This window comes from Vanrija pseudolonga, chromosome 7 (genome assembly GCF_020906515.1).
Source record: "Vanrija pseudolonga chromosome 7, complete sequence".
Classification (NCBI taxonomy): Eukaryota; Fungi; Basidiomycota; class Tremellomycetes; order Trichosporonales; family Trichosporonaceae; genus Vanrija; species Vanrija pseudolonga.
The window spans coordinates 2,403,264-2,424,536 of NC_085855.1; the positions used below are offsets into that span (position 1 = coordinate 2,403,264).

Here is a 21,273-nt window from a genome sequence, read left to right on the forward strand (position 1 = left end):
CATGAGGGAGGAGTTGGTTCAATGTCAACCGCGGGGAGACGCCGAAGCGACCGACCATCGAGGGTCCAAACAAATCCGAGGTCTCCCCTCCCTTCCCGGCTCCACGCCGATATTTGCCGCGCGCTCTGGCCTTGTTCCATCTCCCTCATCTCCCTCTCGCTCTAAACAACAAAAGCAATCATGCCGCCGTCGCCCGACGTCTCCGACGCGCCAGAACCCAAGCGCCAGAAGCGTACCTACAGAGCATGCTACCCGTGCCGAGCGGTGTGTCCCCCTCTCCGACCCTCACTGACCGCCCGCAGCGCAAACTGAAATGCAACTTTGGCGACCCCGACAAGCCGTCGAGTGGGCCATGTGCACGCTGCATCCGCGAATCGCGCGAGTGTGTGCGCTCCATGCCCGCTGTTGTACGATATGCCGTTCCCAGTAACGCCGTCGAGCTCGAGCCGAGCGGAGGGCCGTCGTACCGCCGGGGCGGGGCATCGCACCATTCCCCACCGCCAGCATCCCCTTACCACCCCTCCGACGTCGAGCGGGGCTACTCGCGTGCTGCATCGCCCACCTCGCTATACTTTCGCCCACGGGAGGCACCCCCGTCCCCTGCACCGGTCACGGCTGATGATGACGACTTTAACGAGGACACGGACGCGGCGCTGGTGTCGTCGCACCTCCAGAATCCCAATGACGCGCTTCGGTTACTCGCGAGTGCCAGTTCGCTGCGGTATACTGCCCCCAAGGCGCCAGAACCCTCACCCAGCGCCATCCAGGATGTGTGGTCTCCCACTGCGTCGCCCTGGATGCAGTGGGAGCCGGTGCTCGACGGCGCATTGACCGAGCAAGAGTCACGGGCGCTGCTCAACTTGTATGTCCTGGAGCTAGAAGCCCTGCTGACTCCAGTTTTGTGCTCCGCATGTCGCCCCTATACCCGCTGGTGCATCCACACGTGTTTGATTCGTCGTACCTCGACACCTTGGTTCAGGACGAAGGGCTACTGCTCGGCGCGATCATCGCGATCGCGGCCCGGTACTCAGACGTCCTCACCAAAGGGCGAGCTCACCGGATTCACGCCGACGTCTCTCAATGGGTCAGGAGCGAGATTTCTCGGCTGATGGACGGCGACTTGACACTCAGGACAGTTAGCACGGTTGAAGCGCTGCTGCTCTTATCCGAATGGCCCATGCTCACCGACTTTTCGCGGCGTCGCAAGGCTGCTTCCGAGCCAGACTCTGAAGAGGCTCGGCTGCTCCAGCCGAGCCAGCAGTACGACGCGTACTGCTGGACCAGTATCGGTGGGTGTTATGATAGAGGGGTCGCTGATGGCAGGCTCTGCGGTCAGACTATCCCAAGAGCTGGACCTCAAGGCGGCAGTCTTCAAGCCGTCAGACAAACGCGGCGCGGAGGACTGGCAGCAGGACCGAGTCATCAAGACGTGGATCTGTGAGTTGGGGCCGGTCGGCGGATGTGCTGACCCCAGATTGCCTGAACGCCGAGCAGCACATTGCCAGCCGTCTGGGCCGTAGCGCCGTGATGCAACCCAGCATGACCTCGCGCTGGTGGGAGTCGCTAGCGGTGCGGTTCGAATCGGTCGTCCCCACCGACCGCTGGGGCTCTGAAGTCTTTGCATTTGGCAACAACGCACATATCATGGGCGCGATCCAGCAGCACCTGTGTAAGGCCGTACCCCCTGCCACGCTGACCCGCAGACTGGAGCAAGGAGATCACGAACACACTCCTCCAGACGGGTGACTGGGAGGCATTCCTTCGCAGCCTGCACCTCGACATGCGGTACATCCGCGACAAGTGCACACATATCCTCAGTGGGTGGATAGCCTGGCCACGCTGACTCCTCAGAAATGCACACAATCGCGTCCGACTTGCTTAGCCTCGAGTTCCACTACGTCGTGCTGTACTCCAACTCGCTCGCGCTCCGCTCGTACCAGCAGCGTCGGCGACGCGCACTGGCGGTAAGTGCTCGGCCTTGCCGGTCTGACTCCACACCCAGCGCAAAGACCCAGCATGGGAGACGCCCTTCCTCCTCAACGCGGTCGAGGGGCCGTGGGTCTACGAGGCGCTCTCCGCGGCGCGCCAGATCCTCGACATCACCCTCAACGTGCTCGAGAAGCAGGGCAAGCTCCGTACTTGCCCGTCCCGGATCTTCCAGCACATCCTGTTCGCCACGACCTTCCTGTACAAGGCCCTCGCCGTTGGGGTCGTCCAGCACGGCATGACGACGGTGATCAGCTTGCTAGATCGCACCGTCTCGGCGCTGCAGCGCGCCGCCATTGACGACCAGCACTTTATCGCCGGATTTGCGGTGCTGCTGAGTCGCCTGGGAAGGCGGTGGAAGCTGCCACAAGGTGGTGCCCGGGAAGAGGCTGGGGCGCCAGACAGCGTGCTCTCCGAGCGCGATGCAACCCGCCGTGCCCGGGCAGACGAACCGGTCGATACCCAACCGGCGCCCCCTCCCGCTATTCCAACACAGCCCGACCCAAGCCCCTTTACGAATGTGGCATTCAGTCCAAGCGATCTCCAGGTGCCCCGCGGCCAGCAGTGGGACTTGCCGATCGCGGATCACCTGTTCGTCGACGTCGAGCAGCAGGATGTGCTGTTCCAGCCCATTTGGGATGCACAGGCTGCCACGACCGTGTCGACGACGTCGGGCCTGTATGCTACCCTCCTGGGCGACATCTTGAATCTCGAGGGGCCATGAGGGCGCGGGCTAGCTTTAGCTGATGGCGCTGATGTGAGGACCATAGTTGTTGTAGCACGGGAGGACGAGGGTGCATCTGGGTTGACGCGGCTCCTTGAATCCAGAGCTCCAGTCAAGCGACGACGAGGCGATGCCCCGAGGAATTGTGAGCTTGCAGCAGGCACCAGAGTAAGTGCCCATCCGCAACCACTGTTGCGGACGATGTACACCCCCAAGTCGTGAGCCTCCTTGCTTAGTGGGGACCCCAGCGGCCCCCCTTTGCCGTTTTCCCGCGCGTCGCGTTCATCATATCGACTCTTGCGCCATTCTCCCAGGCTTGTTGGAGACGGCATCTTGGCACCAAACACGACCGCATGGTCACGGCAACATGTGGTGCTAATCTCGGACCACGCGGCCGCGGGGACGGTGGAGTCGCGTCAGGCTTAGCGGCGAACTAAGGGTAGGTGGAGCTGCGGCCATACACGGCGGCTGAGGGCGAGTTGGACTGGTCTGCACATGCAGACGCCAACGTCGGCTCTCGTCTACAGTTTGGATGGACCGGGTTAGGCACAACACTAGGCTGCTAGACTGATTCAAAGTGTCACCACTCGTTGGCCATTGTCGCCATTGCTACCATCTGGAGGGAGGTGTTGCGTGTGTATTCCGATGCGTCGGACATTCCAAAAAGACTCTCTGTTCCAGAAGTGACAGGCCGTAGGTGACATGCGCAGGCAAGCCACAGATCGTCGTCAGCTGGTCGAGGGATGGTGAGGGTGGTGGTGATGTGCACGAGCGCATGGCGTGCGAGTCGGCTTCGGTCCGCGGGGCGTGGAGACATCCTGGCTCTGCATTCGGATTTCGCCAAGCAAGCAAGCAGCGCCATGCTGTCGGATCACCGAGTGTGGTGGTGGTGGGCGGCAGTCGCCTCGGTCGCCTGTGGGTGCAGTTCCTGACGTTATTGTGGGGCCGGCGGCGAGCGACGACGAGCGAGAGCAGCAAAGAGCGACAGAGACGACGGTCGCCAAAAAAAGTGGCAATTTCCTTGGTGCGTCAAAATGACCTGAAAAGATAAGAAATGGCGTGATAACTCGTGTCAATGACATTGGATGGTGGAATGACAACATGGTGACGACATTCAGGCCCTGCGGCGCATGCCGGCGCGTGCGTGCATGCAACCACCACCGCCATGCTCCCGGCGGACACCTGTCAGACACCATTTGTCGCGAAGAGCACGGCATCGGGGAGCCAGCGAGCGCAGTGCTGGCTCGGTAAGGCCCAAGCCGCGGTAACTGCTCCTCCCCCTGTCGACGCCGCGGCGCAGCGGCCCCCGGCGTCCACAGTTTGCTGGCCGCTGTCGCACTTGTCCGAGAGGGGGACAGGCCTACGCGCTACTCAACCCAATCGACCGCCGCGCCGCCGCCGCCGCCGCATGGTTTCGACGACGCCGCCGTAGCCTCGGCCACAGTTCGTGTTCCTTGCTACACATCGCGTCGACCTTTGTAGCATCCTTCTCTTCATCCTCAGCGCCCCGTCGTCCCTGTTGTTGTACACATCCACATCCACATCCCTCCCTCGGCTGGGCGAACGCGACGACGCGACAAGACGCCATTGCGACTCTCTGCGCCTGACGCCTACGCCTGACGGCATCATCGGTCCCACCGAGGGCCAGGTTTGCAAGCACACCATGAGTGCAACGACATCTACGGCCGCCGCCCCGCCTCCTGCTCCTCCTCCCCTCGCCCTTGCCGAGCCCGCTGCCGCCGCCACCACCAGCGCCGCCGCCGGCGCAGCAAGCGGCACTAACCCCTCGAAGACTTTGGCCCCTCTTGTCTCCTCACCATCCGTCTCTCCACCACTAGCAGCCATGCTCGCACCGCCATCCCCAGACGCCGCGAGCAGTAGCAGGTCCAGTCACAGCCTCACACCTGTGGCAGTGACGCCCGCGACGCCAGCGCCAGCTTCTGCCTCTGCTTCAGGCTCTTCTTCGTCGCCCCCAGCACAGGCCGCAGCACCAGCGCCCACATCCGCTGACCTGAACCCCGCCGACGTGCGCTGGAAGATGGCCGTTGCGTGCGATGTCTGCCGGCGGCGCAAGGTACGCTGCGACGGCGAGCGGCCATGTTCGCGGTGTGCGCGCGCCGACATCACCTGCTCGTTCTCCTTGCCGTAGGTGCTGCACATCTGACCCGAGCTCATGCCCGCCCAGAAAACACATTGCAAGGAGGGTAGAGCATGCCAACGCCGCGGCGGGGAGTGCAAGCCTGACGCCGGCGCCAACACCGCCTGCCCCAACAGCACCAGTAGACACAGACGCGATACGCCCAACATCTAGTGGAAGCAGCCGTTGCGCCGCTAGCAAAGACGGCGACCTCGAAGTCGCCGCGCCTCCTCCTCGCGCGCGCAAACGCTCCCTGTCACCGACTGGCCTTTCGCCACTGCGCGAGGTAAAGGCCAAGGTAGCCAGCGTCGAGTCGCTCCTCACTGTGCCTGCGCCGTCCCCGCGACCGCGGGCACTTTCCGCCTCGGACCTGCCTGTGCGGACAGCCAAGCCACCACCAGCACCCCTGCCCGCCCGGCGGCCGTCCACAGAAGCTGTGTCTACTGGACCGGCGCACCTCCTCCTGGTCGACGCCGACGACCAGCTGGTGCATGCCGGCCCATCATCATCCCTGCCCCTCTTTACCCGACTCGGACTTGTCTCGACCATCCAGGTTTCCGAGCACGGCGAAGATGGAGCGGCCGAGGCCGACGGCGACTTTTTCACCTGGCACGCGAACCGCAGCATCCCTCTCGTCGCCCCACTCGACGACAAGGTCGACTACCTCGACCTCCTGTTCGATGTGTGTGACATTGAACGCATGCACGCGCTCATTGGGCTGCACCTCAACTCGCGTACGTTGGCGCTGTTTCCAGAGGATAACCCACTGACATTTAAAGCAATCTTCTTCCCCCTCCTCCACGGCCCGTCCTTCTTGGCAGAGTTTGCGGCAGTCACCCGTCGACGCCTTCTATGCACACCCCAGTATGGCGCGTTCCTCATGTCCATCCTCGCGGCCACCGCGCGCCTTGTCCCCGCCGCGAAGGACCTACTGCCAGCCGAGGAGCGGGGCGATCCAGGACGCCAGTACTACGAGTTTGCCCTCTACCTCATGCGGATAAGCGGGTCCAAGCTGGATATCCGGTACATCCTCGCGCTGTATCGTGAGTAACGAGTTTCGACAGTAGTGCTGATGCCAGACCTCGCATTGTACACCCAGGGTAGGGAGCTCTCTGCTGGCGTCGCATCAAGCTACATTGGCGAAGCCATCGGGCTGGCGTACGCTGCTGGACTGCACAAGTCCTACGAGGGCTTCAACCTCGACCCCATCACGACGCAGATCCGCATCAGACTCTTCTGGGGCCTGTACATCCTCGACACGTCCCTGGCATACGCCCACGGGCGTCCGAGCCTGATCAAGCTGTCCGACTGCACCATCGACCTGCCCGCGGTGGAGGCCATCAAGCGGACAGAGGTCGTCGACCAGCAGGAGCGCGAGCGCGCCGTCAGCCTCGCGGCCAGCATCAAGATGCTCGACGTGTTCATCGTGCTTGGGCAAGTTTTGCCCATCATCAACAGCCCCAGGCAGCCAAAGCGCAGCTACCATGACGATGGAACGGTGCCGCTCACCCGCTCCGAGCTGTTTGGCCGCACTGCCCACCGCTTAGACAAGATCGACTCCAACCTCCCGGCCTTCCTCAAACTCGACAAGGACAAGGACCCGATCGGGCCAAAATTCCTCGTGCTCCAGGGGCTTAAAGTGAACGCGGCAATCACGTTTGCTCGCGTGCTTATTGCGCGCGAGGCGCTTGTAGCCGAGCTCGACGCACCGCCCGCACCGACCCCGTCAGAGGTCCACCACCTGGAGCCGCCGGTCATCATCTCGCCTACCAACCCGGGGGCGCCACGCACGCCGGGGAAATCGCTTGCGACGCGGGCCGCGGTGCGCCTCTCCCTCTCCCTCATCCAGATCTACAGCCACTTCCGGCACCAGGGCCTGCTCCAGCACGCAGACTACACGGCAGTGACACACCTCACGGCCGCTGCGCACACCCTGCTCACTGGCATGGTGAGGTCGGCCGACGTGCTGCACGACCACCGTAGCGACTTGGTCTCGATCGTCGAGCTGCTTGGCGCGCTGAGTGCCCGCTTCCCTGTCGCCGAAGCGGAGGCGCGACTTATTGCTGAAGTTGGGCGACGACTTGACTCGGGCGGCAAGGAGGTCCGCGGGCTTGCGCTGCGCATGCTCGCCCGTACAGACACGCAACGGCCACCGGCTCCGGTGCAGGTACCTCAAGGCTCAACAGTGCCCCTTCCACCGGTGGCGCCGCCACACCCCGACCTCGCGAGGCGCGAGAGTGGCGAGAGCAACGCGAGCAACGCCAGCCGAGGGAGTGTGCTGAGCTTTGCGAGTAGCGCTGGTGCAGCCAGTGCCGTGACAGAGCGGCCGGTCCAGCACAAACACGAGGACAGAGGGCGTGATCAGACACGAGCACCATTGCGCGAGTTCCCGCGACCTCACTCGCACGAGCGGACGCCGTCACACGAGCATCATCAGTACGAGCGGCGTGAGCCCGAGCGTGGCGGCCACCACGTGCATAGCGACGAGGGCCACTCACACCGCGGCGACGAGCGCGGACACTCTCGCCAGCCGTCCCGGGACCCGCTATGGATCGGAGGGCTCCCCGTTCCGCGGCTTCAAATCTCGCCGACCAAACATACACACGAGCGCGAGTACTATGACGACGAGGAGAGGCGCGACGCTGCCTACCAGGAGAGCCATGAGCGCGGGCGGGGCGACTGGCCCCGCCGGCCGCCGCTCGAGCAGCGCGCAGTGTAGAATCGTTGTACATTATGGGTATGCAGGGTTAGCGCAGCGGCGCACAGACAAATGGGCGGGCAGTGCCAAGCCGTGCAGGCAGTCACCGAGCGAGGTGGGCAGAGAGATTGTCAACTTTCGGAGCATCGGAACTGACCGACAATGGCGTTGTGAGGCGTGGTGGCGACAGCTCCGCCAGGTCGAGTCGGTCAGCCGCCGTCGGTCATTCAGGTGGGCCTATCCCTGATGCCGTGCTTGTGGCTTGGGATGGTGGCAATCGGACAACCACCGTCGGTGAGCTTGCTCGTATCGGTCAGCAAGCTCGTATCGGTCAGGATGTAGCCACACAACTCGGTCAGCACATGCTCATCATAGTAGGATACAAGTGAATGAAAGAATACAGAGACCGGCCGTCGGCACCGGTGGCCGACTCATGACCTCGACGAGGATTCGCCGCGCTCGGTCGCTTGAGAGAGGCCAAGCAATGCTTGGATCTCTGGTGCGTGCTCGGAAAGGCCATACTCGCCCCCCGTGTGTTCGCCATCGACGCCGCTGTTTGAACTCGCCCCGAGTCCAGTGTCGTCGTTGTGGCTGCCCTCGCGGCCAAAGTCGGAATACGGCCCGAAAATGTTGGACCCATCGGCATCGGTCGCCAGGCCAACAAAGTCGAAGGACGAGGTGAGGAGCGGCATTGCAAGGGGGTTGGAGAGTGGTAGGTGGTTCATCCCTGGGTGGCTTAGCTGGGCCAAAACAACAAGGCCCCTTACATCGGTCCGACTGGGAGCGGGGCGGACGACGGACGTGTCCAGGCAACCTGGCCTCTCCCTCGAGCGTGATCTCCACGTCGAGGCGGCGTGCTGCTGCATCGATAATATCCATGCTGCGGGCAGAAGCCGGGAAGCGCATGCCCAGGTCGCTCAGAAGCTTGGTGGAGAGGCTAAGGGCGGCACGGAACGCCTCGGGGTGCTGGCCGAGTGGCTCCAGTTGCTCTGGTGTCAAATGCTTGGAGAGGTAGAGCACGGGAATGAGGCCGCGGCCGACCTGGGAGATCTGGTATGAGCAGATTGCGCCACAGTCTGTGTGGGTAAGCATACGAAGCCGTGCTTCACCCACCAGTCAAGCTTCCACGCTGCAGAATCTTGCGCTGCGAGGCGAGCAGGTCCTGCGACCAGTGGAGCAGCTCCTTGCCATACTTGAGCGACGGGTACTCGATACCGACATCTGTGTTGTGGACAGCAAACAGATGTCGGTAAATGAAGACCTTGACCCAGGCAGAGAGTGTGCGTAGACGTTCGACGTGGCAGTGGAAGATATTGTCGTCTTCCATGTCTTGTGACGACGGCGGGAGGTCGAGCGCGCGGTACGTGTCGATCACTGCGGCGTTAGAATGGACCTGTCATGGCCACTAACTCTTCAGCTCGTCGTCAAAGTCGAGTGCGCCGTGGTCGCACACACAGCCCTCGGGATGGACAGCCGTCTCGCGGATCCTCCTCTTGCCTTGAGAGATCTGGTTGATCACGCTCGAGGCGGTGCAGCCGGGAATGTTGATCTTGTCAATGGCACGTTCGAGAACCATGTACAGGCGGACACAGGCGCGCTGGTATGGGAGATAGGTTGGGCCGCCGAGGGTCAGGCGTTCGTTGGTCGAGTTGACGTCGAGGGGGATTTCGTCAATGTCGATTTCTAAGGTCAGCGATGGGGTTGGGGGAGAGGACTCACCAGAGAGCCGTAGCATCGGAGGGCGACCATATGCCATCTGGATCCTGGGGAGTCAGCTAGGCACGAGGAGAGAGGTAGCTCACTTGTCGACACAGAACACGGCCCACAGTGTCCTCGCGCGAACGGCGACCTCGTTCCTCGCAAAGGTCTGGGTGTAGACCTCGACACTGGTAGGTTAGCGGCGTCGATGTGTTGTGTCACCCACTTCCTGTGCAGTCCAATGTCCAAAGCGCGTGACACGGCCTCGTTGGCCAGGGTGTGACCCATGACCACGCCGTTGGGGCCTGACCCGCCGTAGCAGTACATGGCGAGGTAGAAGACGGATTGGATAGAGGTGAGGGTCGACCAGTCGGCTGTGGGGTAGCGGCGACGGACCTGCCAGTCTGGGGGTGTCAGACAAGGGGAGCGGGGGGCTACTTACACAGGTCGAACAGCGCCTCGCTTGGATCCTCCTTGGTTGTCCGTCCCGCTCCGCTCTCTCGACACGCCAGCGCGCATATACTCAGCAGCAGACAGATGAAGTCCGGCTTGCAGCGCTCCCTCGGGTCCTGCGACACTTCCACAAACTCGCGAAGCAGAAACGTTGGCCAGAAGAGGTACGATGTTTCAAGGAACTGACGGACGAGGGTCCAGATCTGCGTGTCAGAAACGATCGCAGCGTAGCTACTCACAATAGTGAGGCCGACCTGCTCGCTCAGTTGAGTCCACAGACCTTCATCCACCACACCCTGCCCCTTGCTACCTCCCGCATCGCGCTCTTCAGGCGGCGGGACAGTCAGCAGTGGAGGGAGGAGTGGATTAGCTGGCATATCAAGCAGGAAGCTGAGCGGGTCATCCATCCCAGAGCCTGGCTCGGGATTGACGAGCTTGTGGTGCTCATGGAGGTACTGCAGCAGCCCGAGGCCCGAGCTGAACGACAGACTCGTGTGACTCCCTCGTTCTGTGCGGTAGATTGTGTCGTAGGGAAAGGCAAGGCGGAGGAAGCGGCCTTCGCGGGGGACCAGCGGCCAGTCGTTTGTCACAGCGTGCCTCCTTGGTGCCGCGGCCTCGCTCGACGAGGGAGCAAAGCCAGCAATGTCCGCATCATGCTTTATCGGTGTCGATCCACCTGGCCTCCAGTCTTCGCAGGTTACACCGGCTGTGATACACGGCTCGCATGGTCGCAAATCGCCGCACTGGGTTGGCGTTAGCAGATGGACGCGGGTGGGCGGCATGCTCCGACGTGGCTTCGGGAAAGCACCTCGCGGGGGGCTGGCGGGCTGCCCTCGGGCCCCGGGGCTATCACAACGCATCACAACACCGAGGTGCATCCCAAACTTACCTTGGACTTGCGTGCACGACACCTGTCACATGCCTGTCGGATGCGCGAGCGCTTGAACGGGCGATGCGCGTCTGGGTCTGTGCTGCCCGAGGCAGCGGCCGTGACGGCTGCGACGGCGGCCGCCGTGGTACTTGGGGACGTTTCTTTTGGGTTTTCGTGTTCCATCTGCGGGGATGCTGTGCGGGGGGATGCTAGGGCTTGCTGAATGAGGCCTCTGATGAGTGAGTCGAGGATGGAGAGAGACGAGAGAGGGACGAGTTGCCGCTGCAGAGGGAAAGAGTGCGATGGAGAGATGCGCAAAGCCGCGGATGTTTCCTATTAAAGGGTGCAATCGGAGATGTCCGGCGGGTCACCTGGGCTCTTATAGGCCCCACAAGGACGGACGACTGCAGTTGTCTTATCCCCCTCCTCGCCAATCCACGTCGAGCACAGTGTAAGCAAGGCAAGAATGAGTGTGGAGATCAACAAGGACGAGCAGGTTACCGGTCTGCGTGCAGGTGGGAGGCAACGATGGGGCAGCAGCTCACCACAGGCCTCACAAACTATGGTGACAATGACTTTGCCCTGTTCCTCCGCAAGGCGTTCATCAAGGGAGCTGGTTACAGCGACGACGCGCTCGACCGCAAGATCATTGGTATTGTGGACACGGGAGTGGGTTGGCCGCCCAGACGCTGCCCAGATACCGCTGACCCCCCTAGTCGGGCTACAACCCTTGCCATGCCAACGTGCCGCAGCTCATCGATGCTGTCAAGCGCGGCGTCATGCTGCAGGGTGCCCTGCCCGTACCCTTCCCGACCATCTCACTGCACGAGTCATTCGCGTACCCGACCTCCATGTTTCTCCGCAACCTCATGTCGATGGACACGGAGGAGATGATACGCGCGGCGCCGATGGACGCTGTCGTCCTTATCGGGGGATGCGACAAGACAGTCCCCGCGCAGCTCATGGGCGCGATCAGCGCAAACATTCCCGCCATCCAGCTCGTTGTCGGCCCGATGGTGACTGGATCACACCGTGGCGTGCGCGTCGGCGCGTGCACCGACTGCCGCGGGTACTGGGCCAAGTATCGCGCTGGCGAGATCGATATTGAGGAGATTGCCCAGGTTGGCAACGAGCTGGTGCCGAGCGCCGGGACATGCGGCGTAATGGGCACGGCGTCGACCATGGCCATTATATCAGAGGCGCTGGGTATTGCGCCTTTGGGAAGCGCCTGTCCGCCTGCCAACGGCGGGCAGCGTTTGCGTGTCGCCGAGTTGACCGGCAAGCTGGCAACTGTGGACAAGCTGAAGACGCCGCGCGAGGTGCTGACTCGCAAGAGGTGAGCGCCGTTCTCGAGCCTAGCTGACGTGTAGCTTTGAAAACGCCATCACTGTACTCCAGGCGATCGGGGGTAGCACAAACGCGGTGGTTCACCTCCTCGCCATTGCGGGGCGCGTGGAGGGGCTGAATCTGACACTGGACGGTTGGTTGCTGGGCGATGCTGAGCTGACCCCAGACTTTGACCGCATCGGCCGCAATGTCCCTCTACTAGTTGACCTCAAGCCAAGCGGTAACAACTACATGGAGGACTTTTACAAGGCCGGCGGCGTCCCGACCTTGCTTCGCGAGCTGGGCGACCTGCTCCATCTCGACGCGATGACAATAACCGGCCGCCCACTCGGCGTCGAGCTTGACGCGTACCCCGCCTCCTTCCCACAAGACATTGTCCGTCATCGCTCCAACCCGCTCGCGGCGTCTGCTTCACTCGTGGTCCTGCGCGGCAACCTGGCTCCGCTCGGTGCAGTGTTGAAACAGAGTGCCATGTCGCCTGCGCTGAAGAAGCATCGAGGCCGGGCCGTCGTCTTCAAGGACGCCGATGACCTCATGGCTCGTGTCGACGACCCCGACCTCGACGTCGCGCCCGACTCGGTCCTCGTGCTCCAGAACATTGGGCCAGTCGGACACCCGGGCATGCCCGAGGCCGGGTACATACCCATCCCGAAGAAGATTGCCCGCACGGGTGTCAAGGACATGGTGAGGATTTCCGATGGCAGGATGAGCGGGACGGCTAGTGGTGCGGTTGTTCTGCACGTGGCCCCCGAGGCGGCGGTCGGCGGCCCGCTGGCGGTCGTGCAGAACGGCGATTGGATTGAGCTCGACGTCGACGCCCGCCGCATTGAGCTTGTCTTGCCTGAAGGCGAGCTCGAGGCGAGGCTGGAACAGTGGAAGGAGGACAAGGCCAAGGGCAAGGGCAAGAAGCGCCCGAGCCGCGGCTACGCGCAGCTGTATCACGACAAGGTGGTTCAAGCGGACCAAGGGGCCGACTTTGACTTTCTCCGCGCCGACGGCGCATAGTGTCGTGTCTATGCATATTGTATGAGTCTAAACTGATGGGAAGGGGGATTCTGGTTCGAACCTCCACGCCCGGATTGCAAAGTAAGGCCGCTTCTTGAGATCCGTGTCCCATGCGTCCTGCCACTTGATCATGAGGGGGTTGGTTTCGCTGGCGGTGATGTACGCGTCCTTGCGCAGCCCGCGGAGCGGAACAGTCTGATAGATACCGCGGTTGTCTAGGGTGGCACGGGCGGAAAGGGGGAGGGGGCGATAGTCGTTCTGGTTTGGCGTGGGCAGTAAGATGAGTGGGAGGGGTGTAGTAAGGCCGCTGGCAGATGGGAGGTCGCGTGTGTCGATGCACATTGTGGCGTGTGGTGTGATGATCAGCACGCGGGGTCCATGGTTGTGTACTGCCACACTGCAAACGTCGTCACAACCAAGCTTGAGGAGAATGCTGTGGCGCGCGACAAGGGCGGCTGCCTCGTCATCCGGAAGGGATGTAGCGGAGCGGAACACTCGTGCGTAATCACAGATGAGGACGATGTCGCCTTGAGCTCCTCGGATGAGGAGGATGCCCCCATCCATCAGTGATACCTCGGCAATACCCCCTAATCGTGGGCGGGATGGGTGCGCGAACACCGCTTCGTCGGGGCGCATGGCCCGCGACGGGACCGCTGCACGCGTCGGGGCGCCGCGGTCCCCTGTCCCGGCCGGTCTCATATCGAGATCGTACACCGCACCGATCGGCGCTGGGGCAGTGAAGAAAACGGAAGTGAGGTACAGCCGGCTGGTACGGTCGAAGACGGCCAGAGATGCGCCATAGAGGAAGAGAAAGTCGGTGTCGGGGCACATGCGCTGGGAACGTTAGTTGGCGCGTGGAGCTCGACTTACAGCATATGGCATGTCGTACGGGAGCTCAAGCTCCATCTTGCGTGAAACGTGTGGGGTGCTCTGGAACGCGCGGAACTGCCTCTCACGGTTGGGACCCACGACATAGCGGAAGGTGGCGTATTCGCCTCCACTGACAACGTGAGCGTCGTTGGTAGCCTCTGTGCGCGGGTCGAAACAGACATCGAATGTCCTGAGCAGTTGCCGGGTGGTACCATGGTTCCTCTGGCCCCCCAGACTGCCCATTGTGACGTGTATCTCCTCGCCACGTAGAAAGGCAACGCCGGCTCCGCGTACCTCCTGCGCATCGAGCGTGTCTGGCGGAATGTCGAAGGGTGTCGTTGTGAGGCCCCGGGTGTCGAGCGCAAAGGTGTTAAAGCCAGCAGGCCCAGCCCCGCCAGCCACGTACATGATTGAGCTGTGGTATACGTCGTGAAAGCTCGGTGAGAGGTAATCGACGCAGTGAGACGGCGCGGTGACCCAGCTTTCCCGCGCGCGGCAGGCTGCCCAGCGCTCATCGCTCACGCATTGAGTGATTGCTGGTGTCAGCGGTGCCATGGGGGGACTTACCAAGCCTACGCCAATAAACTACCTCTCCAGAACGCTCAAGGTCGATATAATACTCCTTTCGGTCCTCTGCTAGTGACGAGCCCAAAGCGACGCGCTTCCACCCAGGCCGTTGGGACGCCCGCCACGCGTGGCTCACGTTGGACGCCACGAAGCGCGTCTGGACGTCCAAGCACGCCCACACCTGCCCAAGCACATACTCGTCGAAGACGGAGAGCGGATCGGGCATGGTCGTGAAGAAGAAGAGTGCAACAGCACGAGGCCCAGATGCATAGGCACAGTCATGTGTCGGCGTCCTGCTGCGTCGTCGGCCCGACTCGTGAAGTCGTCCCAGGTTGGTGGCCATAGTGCGGGTCTTGATCCGTTGCCACTCGTCCCGTCCGGGGCCCCGCCGGTCTCCGGCCCGCCACTTGGTCGAGAGGGGCAACCTTTGTACGACGACAACGGCGGTTGCTGCGGCTCTAGTGAGAGGTTGCTGTATTGGGAGGGACGGGAATGGGTTCGGATACAGTTTCAGGATGTGCTGTGCTGTGCGACGGAGGAATGGGTCTGGTGCGGCCGCCGGCATGTCTCGGAGAGATATGTGGGTGTGGTAACTGCAGTCGGCAGCCCCAGCGCTCGCCGGCGCCGATGCTTGTCATGCACATGGTCCAGTGTGCAGCATTTTCAATCACATTCTCAACACGAGCACAACTCATAATACACGTCAATCCTTGTTGGAATCGCACTCCCCGCACACTGCGGAGAGGGATGCCCGCTGACATGCCGACGCCAAGTCCTCTTCCGTCATTGTCGCCTCAACCGAAACGAGTTCCGACTGACAGCAGCTCACTCTCACCACCGCATCCCTACGGTGGCACACGCTCATCCAGACGAGGAAGCCGTCAATGGTTCCCGGGGCTGAGCCACTGGGAGGCGCGCGGTACAACGGTCGCGATGTTAAGTGTGGTACGCTCCGCGCCCCCTGCCGTTGGATGCTGATAACAGGCGGACCGCACAGTGCTGTTCGACACGGTTCATCAGCCGCGCCTACCCCACAGGTCAGTACCGCAAAAGCTTCTAAGCGCGCAGAGATCGCTGGTGAGGGACCCAGCCCGCTTCCGCGCGCTCGTAGTCCCTACACCAACGTGCCTTCTGGCCAAGTGACAGGTGGAGCGCTTTGTGCTCACAAACTCGGGGCTGCACGTTCTCGCCTATCCTCTCTCTCTCACGTTGACTGGGCGGTACGGCTGAGGGGGTGCGTAGCCTTGAGGCTATCAATCGTGGGGACAAGACGTATAGTCTGCGGAAGGTGTCGTTCCAGTGCCAATTATGGTTGAGAGATGCCAAGAAGTGTGACGTAAAGATCACAACAAGTCACGAGGTTGACGCGGGCATGATGAAACGAGCAATGGCCGCCTTGGCACACAGGTGCTTCACATTCAAGTAAGTAGACTGGAGCGATGCATCGCCCCCATCGCTCTCTCCCTCGCTCGTCGAGATGAGCTCCAACGCCCGCCAGACCGACGTCGATGGCGGCGTGCGCCGAGCCGCCCTCTTCGCGGCGTACGAGAACCGACAGCGTGTTGAGCCGGCACCAGTCAAACCGGTAGCAGTGTCGACGATCTCAACCTCTACAGGTCCACAGGCGTCGACGACGCAAGCTCCGGCAGCACCGCGCCCTGTAGCAGCTCTACCCACGCGGTCCGCACCGCCGGTACCCGCCTTTGTACCCCCCGCCGCTGCGCCGACACTAGCCGCCACGACTCCTGCCGCACCGATGCCCGCAGCGCCGATTCAAGCCGGCCCCAGCCTCGTGCTCAACATTGGAGGGCCCGGGGGTGCCGAAGCAGCGGGCACAGCCCTCGCGGCGCACATCCTCCGCTCGATAGGCGCCGACTTTGCCATCCCCGGCTTGTTGGCGGGGGTGTCTGCGGCGTCGGTAGAGGCGAACGCAGGCTCGGAGACGAAGGCGAGACCCGGTTCGATGCCGGCGGATGGGCCTCCTCCTGCAGTCTCGCCGCCCCCAGCGGCTGCAACCCGAGCTACCGGTGCCGCCGCTGGAATCGGGACTGCCCCGTCAGTGGCACCACCCACGCCGGTTCCAGCTCCCGTCCCAGCCCCAGCACCTCTCGTCCCCGCACGGCCGACTTCCATGGCTCAGGCCACGCCAGTTCCAGTACCGCAAGGCGTACCGCCAGTCGCCGCGACGACTTCAGCATCGACTCCATTCTCTTCGGCGCCCGCACGTCCCGCATCGCAGGCAACGGTATCGCAGGCAGCCCCACCGAGCAAGCCATCTGCCGCACCGGTGGTCCCCGCGCGGCCGAGGTCGATCGCGGCGGAACCTCCGGCGGCGATGGTGTCTCGAGCCCCGCTACCCGGCCTTCCAACCTCGGCCTCGACGCCAACTACGTCGCCCGACACGCCGACGTCGAGCTCGACCACTACAGCGTCGCGAGCACACTCTTCGGCTCCCGTGCGCAAGCCCCTCCCGACTGTGCCGCAGGCCACGCCATCCCGGCCGCTCTCAGTCGCTGGGAGTGGTGCTGCGTCGTCGTCGTCGCCGGCAGTAAGGCCACTGCCCACGCCGCCGGGTGCGTCGCCGACAAGCCATGGGCCGCAGCCTACGGGGAAAGGGCCGTCGCCGACCAGCCGCAAGCTGCCTGAGCCCCCTGTAACCCGAGCCAGCGCCGAGAACACGATGTCGCCCGCACCTTCTGCGCAGGCGACCTCCCCACCAACGACCACGACCACCATCCCGACAGGTGACTTGTCCTTCAGTCTCGGCACCGCGTCACCAGCGACCTCACCGCCAAAGCCCGCGTCCCGCTCTCCCAAGCCTCCCCAAGGCTCCTCCATCCCCCCCGTAACGTACGACGATGTCGTGGAGCTCGCTGGCGGCGCGCCTGTCCACACAGTGACCACGGAATCGGGCAAGCCTATGTTCTTCTTCAGCGCCCTCGAGGCGTTCAACATGCCCCCTCTCGACAACCCACCTCAGGCGTCGAGCTCTGCGGCAGGTACCGCCAAGCCCCGGGCTCCATCGAGCGACTTTACGTTTAACTTTGGCACGCCGTCGTCTCCGCCACGGGTGCCGGCCAGTGTGCCCAGCGACGGCAAGGCTGTGCTCACGGCTGAGGTAACCCAGCCGACGGGTAACGGTGTCGGTGCGAGCGCTCTCAGTGATACGCCCGGAGGCGGGGCTGCGGCCACTAACCACACTCCTGTGGCCGTGAAGCAGGCCAGTGGAGTGCCGAAGACCGCGACAGCGGTGGGTACTGCCATTGCGGCCACAGCCATTGCTACATCGGCAATCGCGACGACGTCGAGCGCGAGTTCAGGCAGCAGGGAACCTGCCGCCGGTGTTCCACCGCCAACCAGCTCCCCAACTGCTTCAGCCGCGGCGCCGGTAGTGGCCGGCACCGCCACGGCCTCACCATCCAATGCCTCTGCTGCCACTACTGCCACTGCAACTGCACCCACCGCCACTTCTCTTCCTCCAGCCCCTGTCGCTCCGGCCTTAGAGGCTAAAACAGCCCCTACGGCATCGGCGGCAGCGCCGACTCCCGGACCTCCCATTGACCGATGGAAGGACGACGATGCGCGGATCCATGCGCGCTTCCACCCACCGATGAGACTCCTACCCCGTGGAGATTGTTCGCGTAGCCAAAATCCCGAAGACTACCATGAAGAGTGGGAGCTTGAGCCGCACCCGGAATACGGCTACCCACCCCCACCGTGCACTTTGCTGAAGAAAAACCGCTACTTCCCTCATTCGTCTTACAGCTTTACGCGGAATCCACGGCGGACAGGACTTTACGGACTCTCCCGCGACCGTGCTCTTGACCCCAAGGCTCGGACCAGGCCGCCAATGAGACTACTCCCAAGTGCCTGGAGCAACATGTACAACTCATACGTCGAGGATTATAAAGACGAATGGGAAGTTCCTGTGCCCGAGGGATGGGGCAGCCGGCCAATGCCCCCAACAGTATACCTCAAGGATCGGCCTTACTGGCCGATGGATTGGCAGGGTGCGCCAGCTCCTGCAGAGTGGGAGCACACCGTCCCCAAGCCCGGGCCGAAGCCCTCCCGGCCACCGCGGTTTCGATATCCGCCCCCTGTGGTCTTTGCAAGGACGAAACAAAAGGAGCCGGAGAGGGCGCCGGAGCCCTCCACATTGTCGCAATTGCGGGCAAGAAGTAACTAGACTCACCCCCAAGGCCTTGGTACTAGCAACAGGCAGGTGCTGGCGAACCCTCCTGTACAACGGCGACCGTGTGGTACGGGGACAGATTTGGCTGGAGGTGGCAACCCGTTGCAGTGTCTGCCACCACCGCCGCCTCCGCCCCCGCCACCGCCGCCGCTGCCACCGCCGACGCACATCGCTGCAAGGCGCTTCTAGTCTACGATGTCGCGTTGGGGAGCGGAGGAGGCATCTCGAACACAACGGCGGGTCATATCCCCGCAAGCCATGTTACCAACGGAGCTGCAGTGGGTGACATGCTCGACTTCGAGGCCGAGGGGCAGTGTGTGAATGAAGCCCTTCGTATTTCGTCATCCATGCATATGGACTGCAGTTGTTTGCGCCGCCAGAGTCGGCGGTGGGTCGCCAACATGGTTGAAAGGGAGATGTGGGGCTCCGCCTCCGCCGTTCCGACGCGTCACGTCAGTCGCGCGTCTTTTCATTGTCGACGCTGCAACTCTCCTTGTCATTTGCTTTCTCTCGCCCCTCGTCAGCTCTACACTTCGCCCAGACGTCAATATGCGTGTCAGAGATCCTGTGGCCACGTTTGACGACTACGTTCTCCTCGAAATCTTTGCCCATGTCCCGGCCGAGGACGTCGTGCGGGCCAGCTACAACACGTCGCGCCGATGGCGAGCAGTCATCACGCGGCTTAAACTCTGCAAGCCCATCTTCTTCGGGCTATCGAATGTCAACACTGCCGATTCGTATGTTCTGAGGCAGCGGGAACAGCGTGATATTCGCTTTGACCAGTCAAGAAAGGTGGATTGGCGGGCACACTGTGAGTGCATTGATCAGCCGCCGCTGACCCACCATCAGGCGTCGCCAACATGTTCCAGGAGCGGGCATGGGCTTCAGGCAAAGGCGTTCTCCGCTGGTCTCCAGACATTATCGAGACGGGGATCTGGGGAGGCAAAACTTGTCGCGCACGGCTTGAGTCACTTGATCGTGAGGACAACACCTTGCTGTACTTTTGTGAAACGACCAACCCCGCGCCTCCGCCGGTAGAGGGTACGACGTACGCGTCCACGAAGCAGCTCTGGCTCATTGATGCCAAGACGCTGATCCCAAAGTTTGACCCTGCGATTCTTCCCCGCGGCGAGTACGAGCATGTGTTTGTGCTTGATGTGCTCGGGCACGTGCTATGTCGACATCTTCGCGACGACGAGAATGAGTGCGACAGAGTCGAAGTGTGGGTGCGGACTTGGACAGTGTCGCTCTTTGGCCAACTGTGTGAGCCGTCAGGCGACATCCCCGAGTTCCAGCACCTCGTCTCCTTCCATTTGCCGCATGACACCGACCCGTCCCACCCATATCTCCTGAGGGTAGATCGCGACCAGGAAACCGACGACCTGGCCCTGATTCTCGCGGCGCCAAACTATGAGGACTCGACCATTGTCTTGTCCTGTCTGGCAACAAGTGCAGGCGGCGGTAGCTGTGATCCGAGTCTCCAGGCAGAGCCGCTGGCGACAATCCATCTTGAAGATATGGAGCAGGTCATGGACGATCCCAACTTTTTTGTGAGTGCGGGCCGTGACCCCGGCTGACGCCCCGTCCCAGGCAATGGCCATGGACCAGGAGCTGTTGTTCATTGTCAGCGCCGAGGCGCAGGTGTACTCGCGGCACTCGTCTCGCTACATCATGTCGATTCCTGTAGAGGGCGGGGTGGATGTGGCAACCGATTTTCCGGTGGCTGTGGCATACGACTTGACAGAAGCCGTTCGCAGTGTCCAGGCATCGCCTGACCGTGCTGCGGCGTATGCCAACCCTCCGGCCGGCAAGCCTCTCATTTTCCGAGGCATCATGCGCGGGTCGACCCATGGATCGACGTTTGAGTCGCCACGGTTGTATCACAGCATCACAGGCCCTATTGCGACACCCGAGTATCACAGTGACAAGAGTGTCTATCCCGTGCAGTGAGTAGTGGCGTAGAGGGCGTGATACTGACGTCGTGTAGAGTTCTTGTTGCTGGTGAAGACCTTGTGGTCGAATACGACTGGTTTGGCCTCCAAGTCATCAAGCAGTATCAGTCTGTCTTCCTCCACGCCGAGACGATGGAGGCTTCAGACCGCGAGGACTACGTTGCGAGCAACTCTATTTTCATCGGATACATTGCTGAGGTGGAGAAGACTGGCCACCACGTTGCCGTCAGTGGTACAAGGGTGGTCATAACACAGGTGAGGGGGTCAGGCTTGACACGACAGCTGACACCGTGCACAGACCGATCACGTTCTCGTGATGGACGTCGCCACCATGCCGTTACCAGAGCCTGACACGACGCCGACTGAGATCCCTGTGACGGTCATCTACGGGGTCAACCGCGACGGATACTGGCCTGGACAGAGCCCTCGGGCCATGACAATGTCCAATGGGGCGATCTACGAACTCGTTCCGCTGCACGCTTCGAACGAGCGGGCATATCGCGCGGCGGCGAAGAACGATACCATGATGGCGCGTTGGGAGGACTGGTGGGGTGACACTCGCTGCCCCGACTTTGTGACCGTGCCAAAGCCCCGTCAGCCGTATTGTGAGCAAGCGGAGTGTGAGGAGGACGCTGACAGAGCAGATGGCCTTCGAGTCCTCGAGTTTGGAGCTGAGCCATTGCGCGCAACACCTCGGGACCGGTGGAACTGGCTGGAAAGGCGGAACCGTCGCGCGGTCGAGCTCCCACTCTACAAGCACCTTAATGGGCCAG

At 62.4% G+C, this 21,273-nt stretch overlaps 7 protein-coding genes across 7 annotated transcripts; 5 read left to right on the forward strand and 2 right to left on the reverse strand.

The window, feature by feature from the left end:
- Positions 1–166: 166 nt before the first annotated feature.
- On the forward strand, positions 167–2,784 carry ARO80_4 (Transcriptional activator ARO80). Its single transcript, XM_062776376.1, has 8 exons — positions 167–264; positions 303–862; positions 898–1,289; positions 1,324–1,437; positions 1,475–1,669; positions 1,704–1,817; positions 1,852–1,964; positions 2,003–2,784. Exons 1-8 carry the CDS (start codon positions 181–183, stop codon positions 2,708–2,710), a joined length of 2,280 nt encoding a protein of 759 aa, XP_062632360.1. The 5' UTR covers positions 167–180; the 3' UTR covers positions 2,711–2,784.
- A 1,769-nt stretch (positions 2,785–4,553) lies between these two features.
- Positions 4,554–7,595, forward strand: SPAC3C7.04_0 (putative transcriptional regulatory protein; the record flags this gene model as incomplete). The annotated part of the gene is made up of 4 exons (XM_062776377.1): positions 4,554–4,855; positions 4,896–5,581; positions 5,627–5,890; positions 5,927–7,595. 4 exons carry the CDS (start codon positions 4,554–4,556, stop codon positions 7,564–7,566), a joined length of 2,892 nt encoding a protein of 963 aa, XP_062632361.1. The 3' UTR covers positions 7,567–7,595.
- A 280-nt stretch (positions 7,596–7,875) lies between these two features.
- On the reverse strand, positions 7,876–10,853 carry LOC62_07G009817 (uncharacterized protein). The gene is made up of 10 exons (XM_062776378.1): positions 10,586–10,853; positions 9,936–10,439; positions 9,686–9,899; positions 9,470–9,647; positions 9,348–9,431; positions 9,265–9,308; positions 8,956–9,228; positions 8,659–8,919; positions 8,313–8,621; positions 7,876–8,272 (listed from the first exon to the last, which is right to left on the reverse strand). Exons 1-10 carry the CDS (start codon positions 10,748–10,750, stop codon positions 7,977–7,979), a joined length of 2,328 nt encoding a protein of 775 aa, XP_062632362.1. The 5' UTR covers positions 10,751–10,853; the 3' UTR covers positions 7,876–7,976.
- Positions 10,854–10,992: 139 nt separating this feature from the next.
- araC_1 (L-arabonate dehydratase) lies at positions 10,993–12,919 on the forward strand (the record flags this gene model as incomplete). Its single annotated transcript, XM_062776379.1, has 5 exons — positions 10,993–11,082; positions 11,118–11,236; positions 11,284–11,903; positions 11,938–12,047; positions 12,081–12,919. Exons 1-5 carry the CDS (start codon positions 11,034–11,036, stop codon positions 12,917–12,919), a joined length of 1,737 nt encoding a protein of 578 aa, XP_062632363.1. The 5' UTR covers positions 10,993–11,033.
- Positions 12,920–13,762: 843 nt separating this feature from the next.
- On the reverse strand, positions 13,763–14,582 carry LOC62_07G009819 (uncharacterized protein; the record flags this gene model as incomplete). The annotated part of the gene is made up of 2 exons (XM_062776380.1): positions 13,763–14,325; positions 14,357–14,582. The coding sequence occupies 2 exons, from the start codon at positions 14,580–14,582 to the stop codon at positions 13,763–13,765; spliced, it is 789 nt and encodes a 262-aa protein (XP_062632364.1).
- A 1,251-nt stretch (positions 14,583–15,833) lies between these two features.
- LOC62_07G009820 (uncharacterized protein) lies at positions 15,834–18,542 on the forward strand (the record flags this gene model as incomplete). Its single annotated transcript, XM_062776381.1, has 1 exon — positions 15,834–18,542. One exon carries the CDS (start codon positions 15,834–15,836, stop codon positions 18,540–18,542), a length of 2,709 nt encoding a protein of 902 aa, XP_062632365.1.
- Positions 18,543–19,097: 555 nt separating this feature from the next.
- On the forward strand, positions 19,098–21,175 carry LOC62_07G009821 (uncharacterized protein; the record flags this gene model as incomplete). The annotated part of the gene is made up of 7 exons (XM_062776382.1): positions 19,098–19,359; positions 19,398–19,526; positions 19,587–20,098; positions 20,139–20,494; positions 20,536–20,755; positions 20,799–21,105; positions 21,165–21,175. The coding sequence occupies 7 exons, from the start codon at positions 19,098–19,100 to the stop codon at positions 21,173–21,175; spliced, it is 1,797 nt and encodes a 598-aa protein (XP_062632366.1).
- Positions 21,176–21,273: the final 98 nt, after the last annotated feature.

What these genes read in the sequence shown, in the direction of transcription:
- ARO80_4 (XM_062776376.1), top strand. Translation starts at nt 181, where the DNA reads ATGCCGCCGTCGCCCGACGTCTCCGACGCGCCAGAACCCAAGCGCCAG. An exon ending in GTACTGCTGGACCAGTATCG is followed by an intron (nt 1,290 to 1,323) that starts GTGGGTGTTATG and finishes CGCTGATGGCAG; the next exon opens with GCTCTGCGGTCAGACTATCC. An exon ending in CAAGTGCACACATATCCTCA is followed by an intron (nt 1,818 to 1,851) that starts GTGGGTGGATAG and finishes CTGACTCCTCAG; the next exon opens with AAATGCACACAATCGCGTCC.
- LOC62_07G009817 (XM_062776378.1), bottom strand. Translation starts at nt 10,750, where the DNA reads ATGGAACACGAAAACCCAAAAGAAACGTCCCCAAGTACCACGGCGGCC. An exon ending in CTTTGACGACGAGCTGAAGA is followed by an intron (nt 8,920 to 8,955) that starts GTTAGTGGCCAT and finishes CTAACGCCGCAG; the next exon opens with TGATCGACACGTACCGCGCG. An exon ending in GCAGCGTGGAAGCTTGACTG is followed by an intron (nt 8,622 to 8,658) that starts GTGGGTGAAGCA and finishes TTACCCACACAG; the next exon opens with ACTGTGGCGCAATCTGCTCA.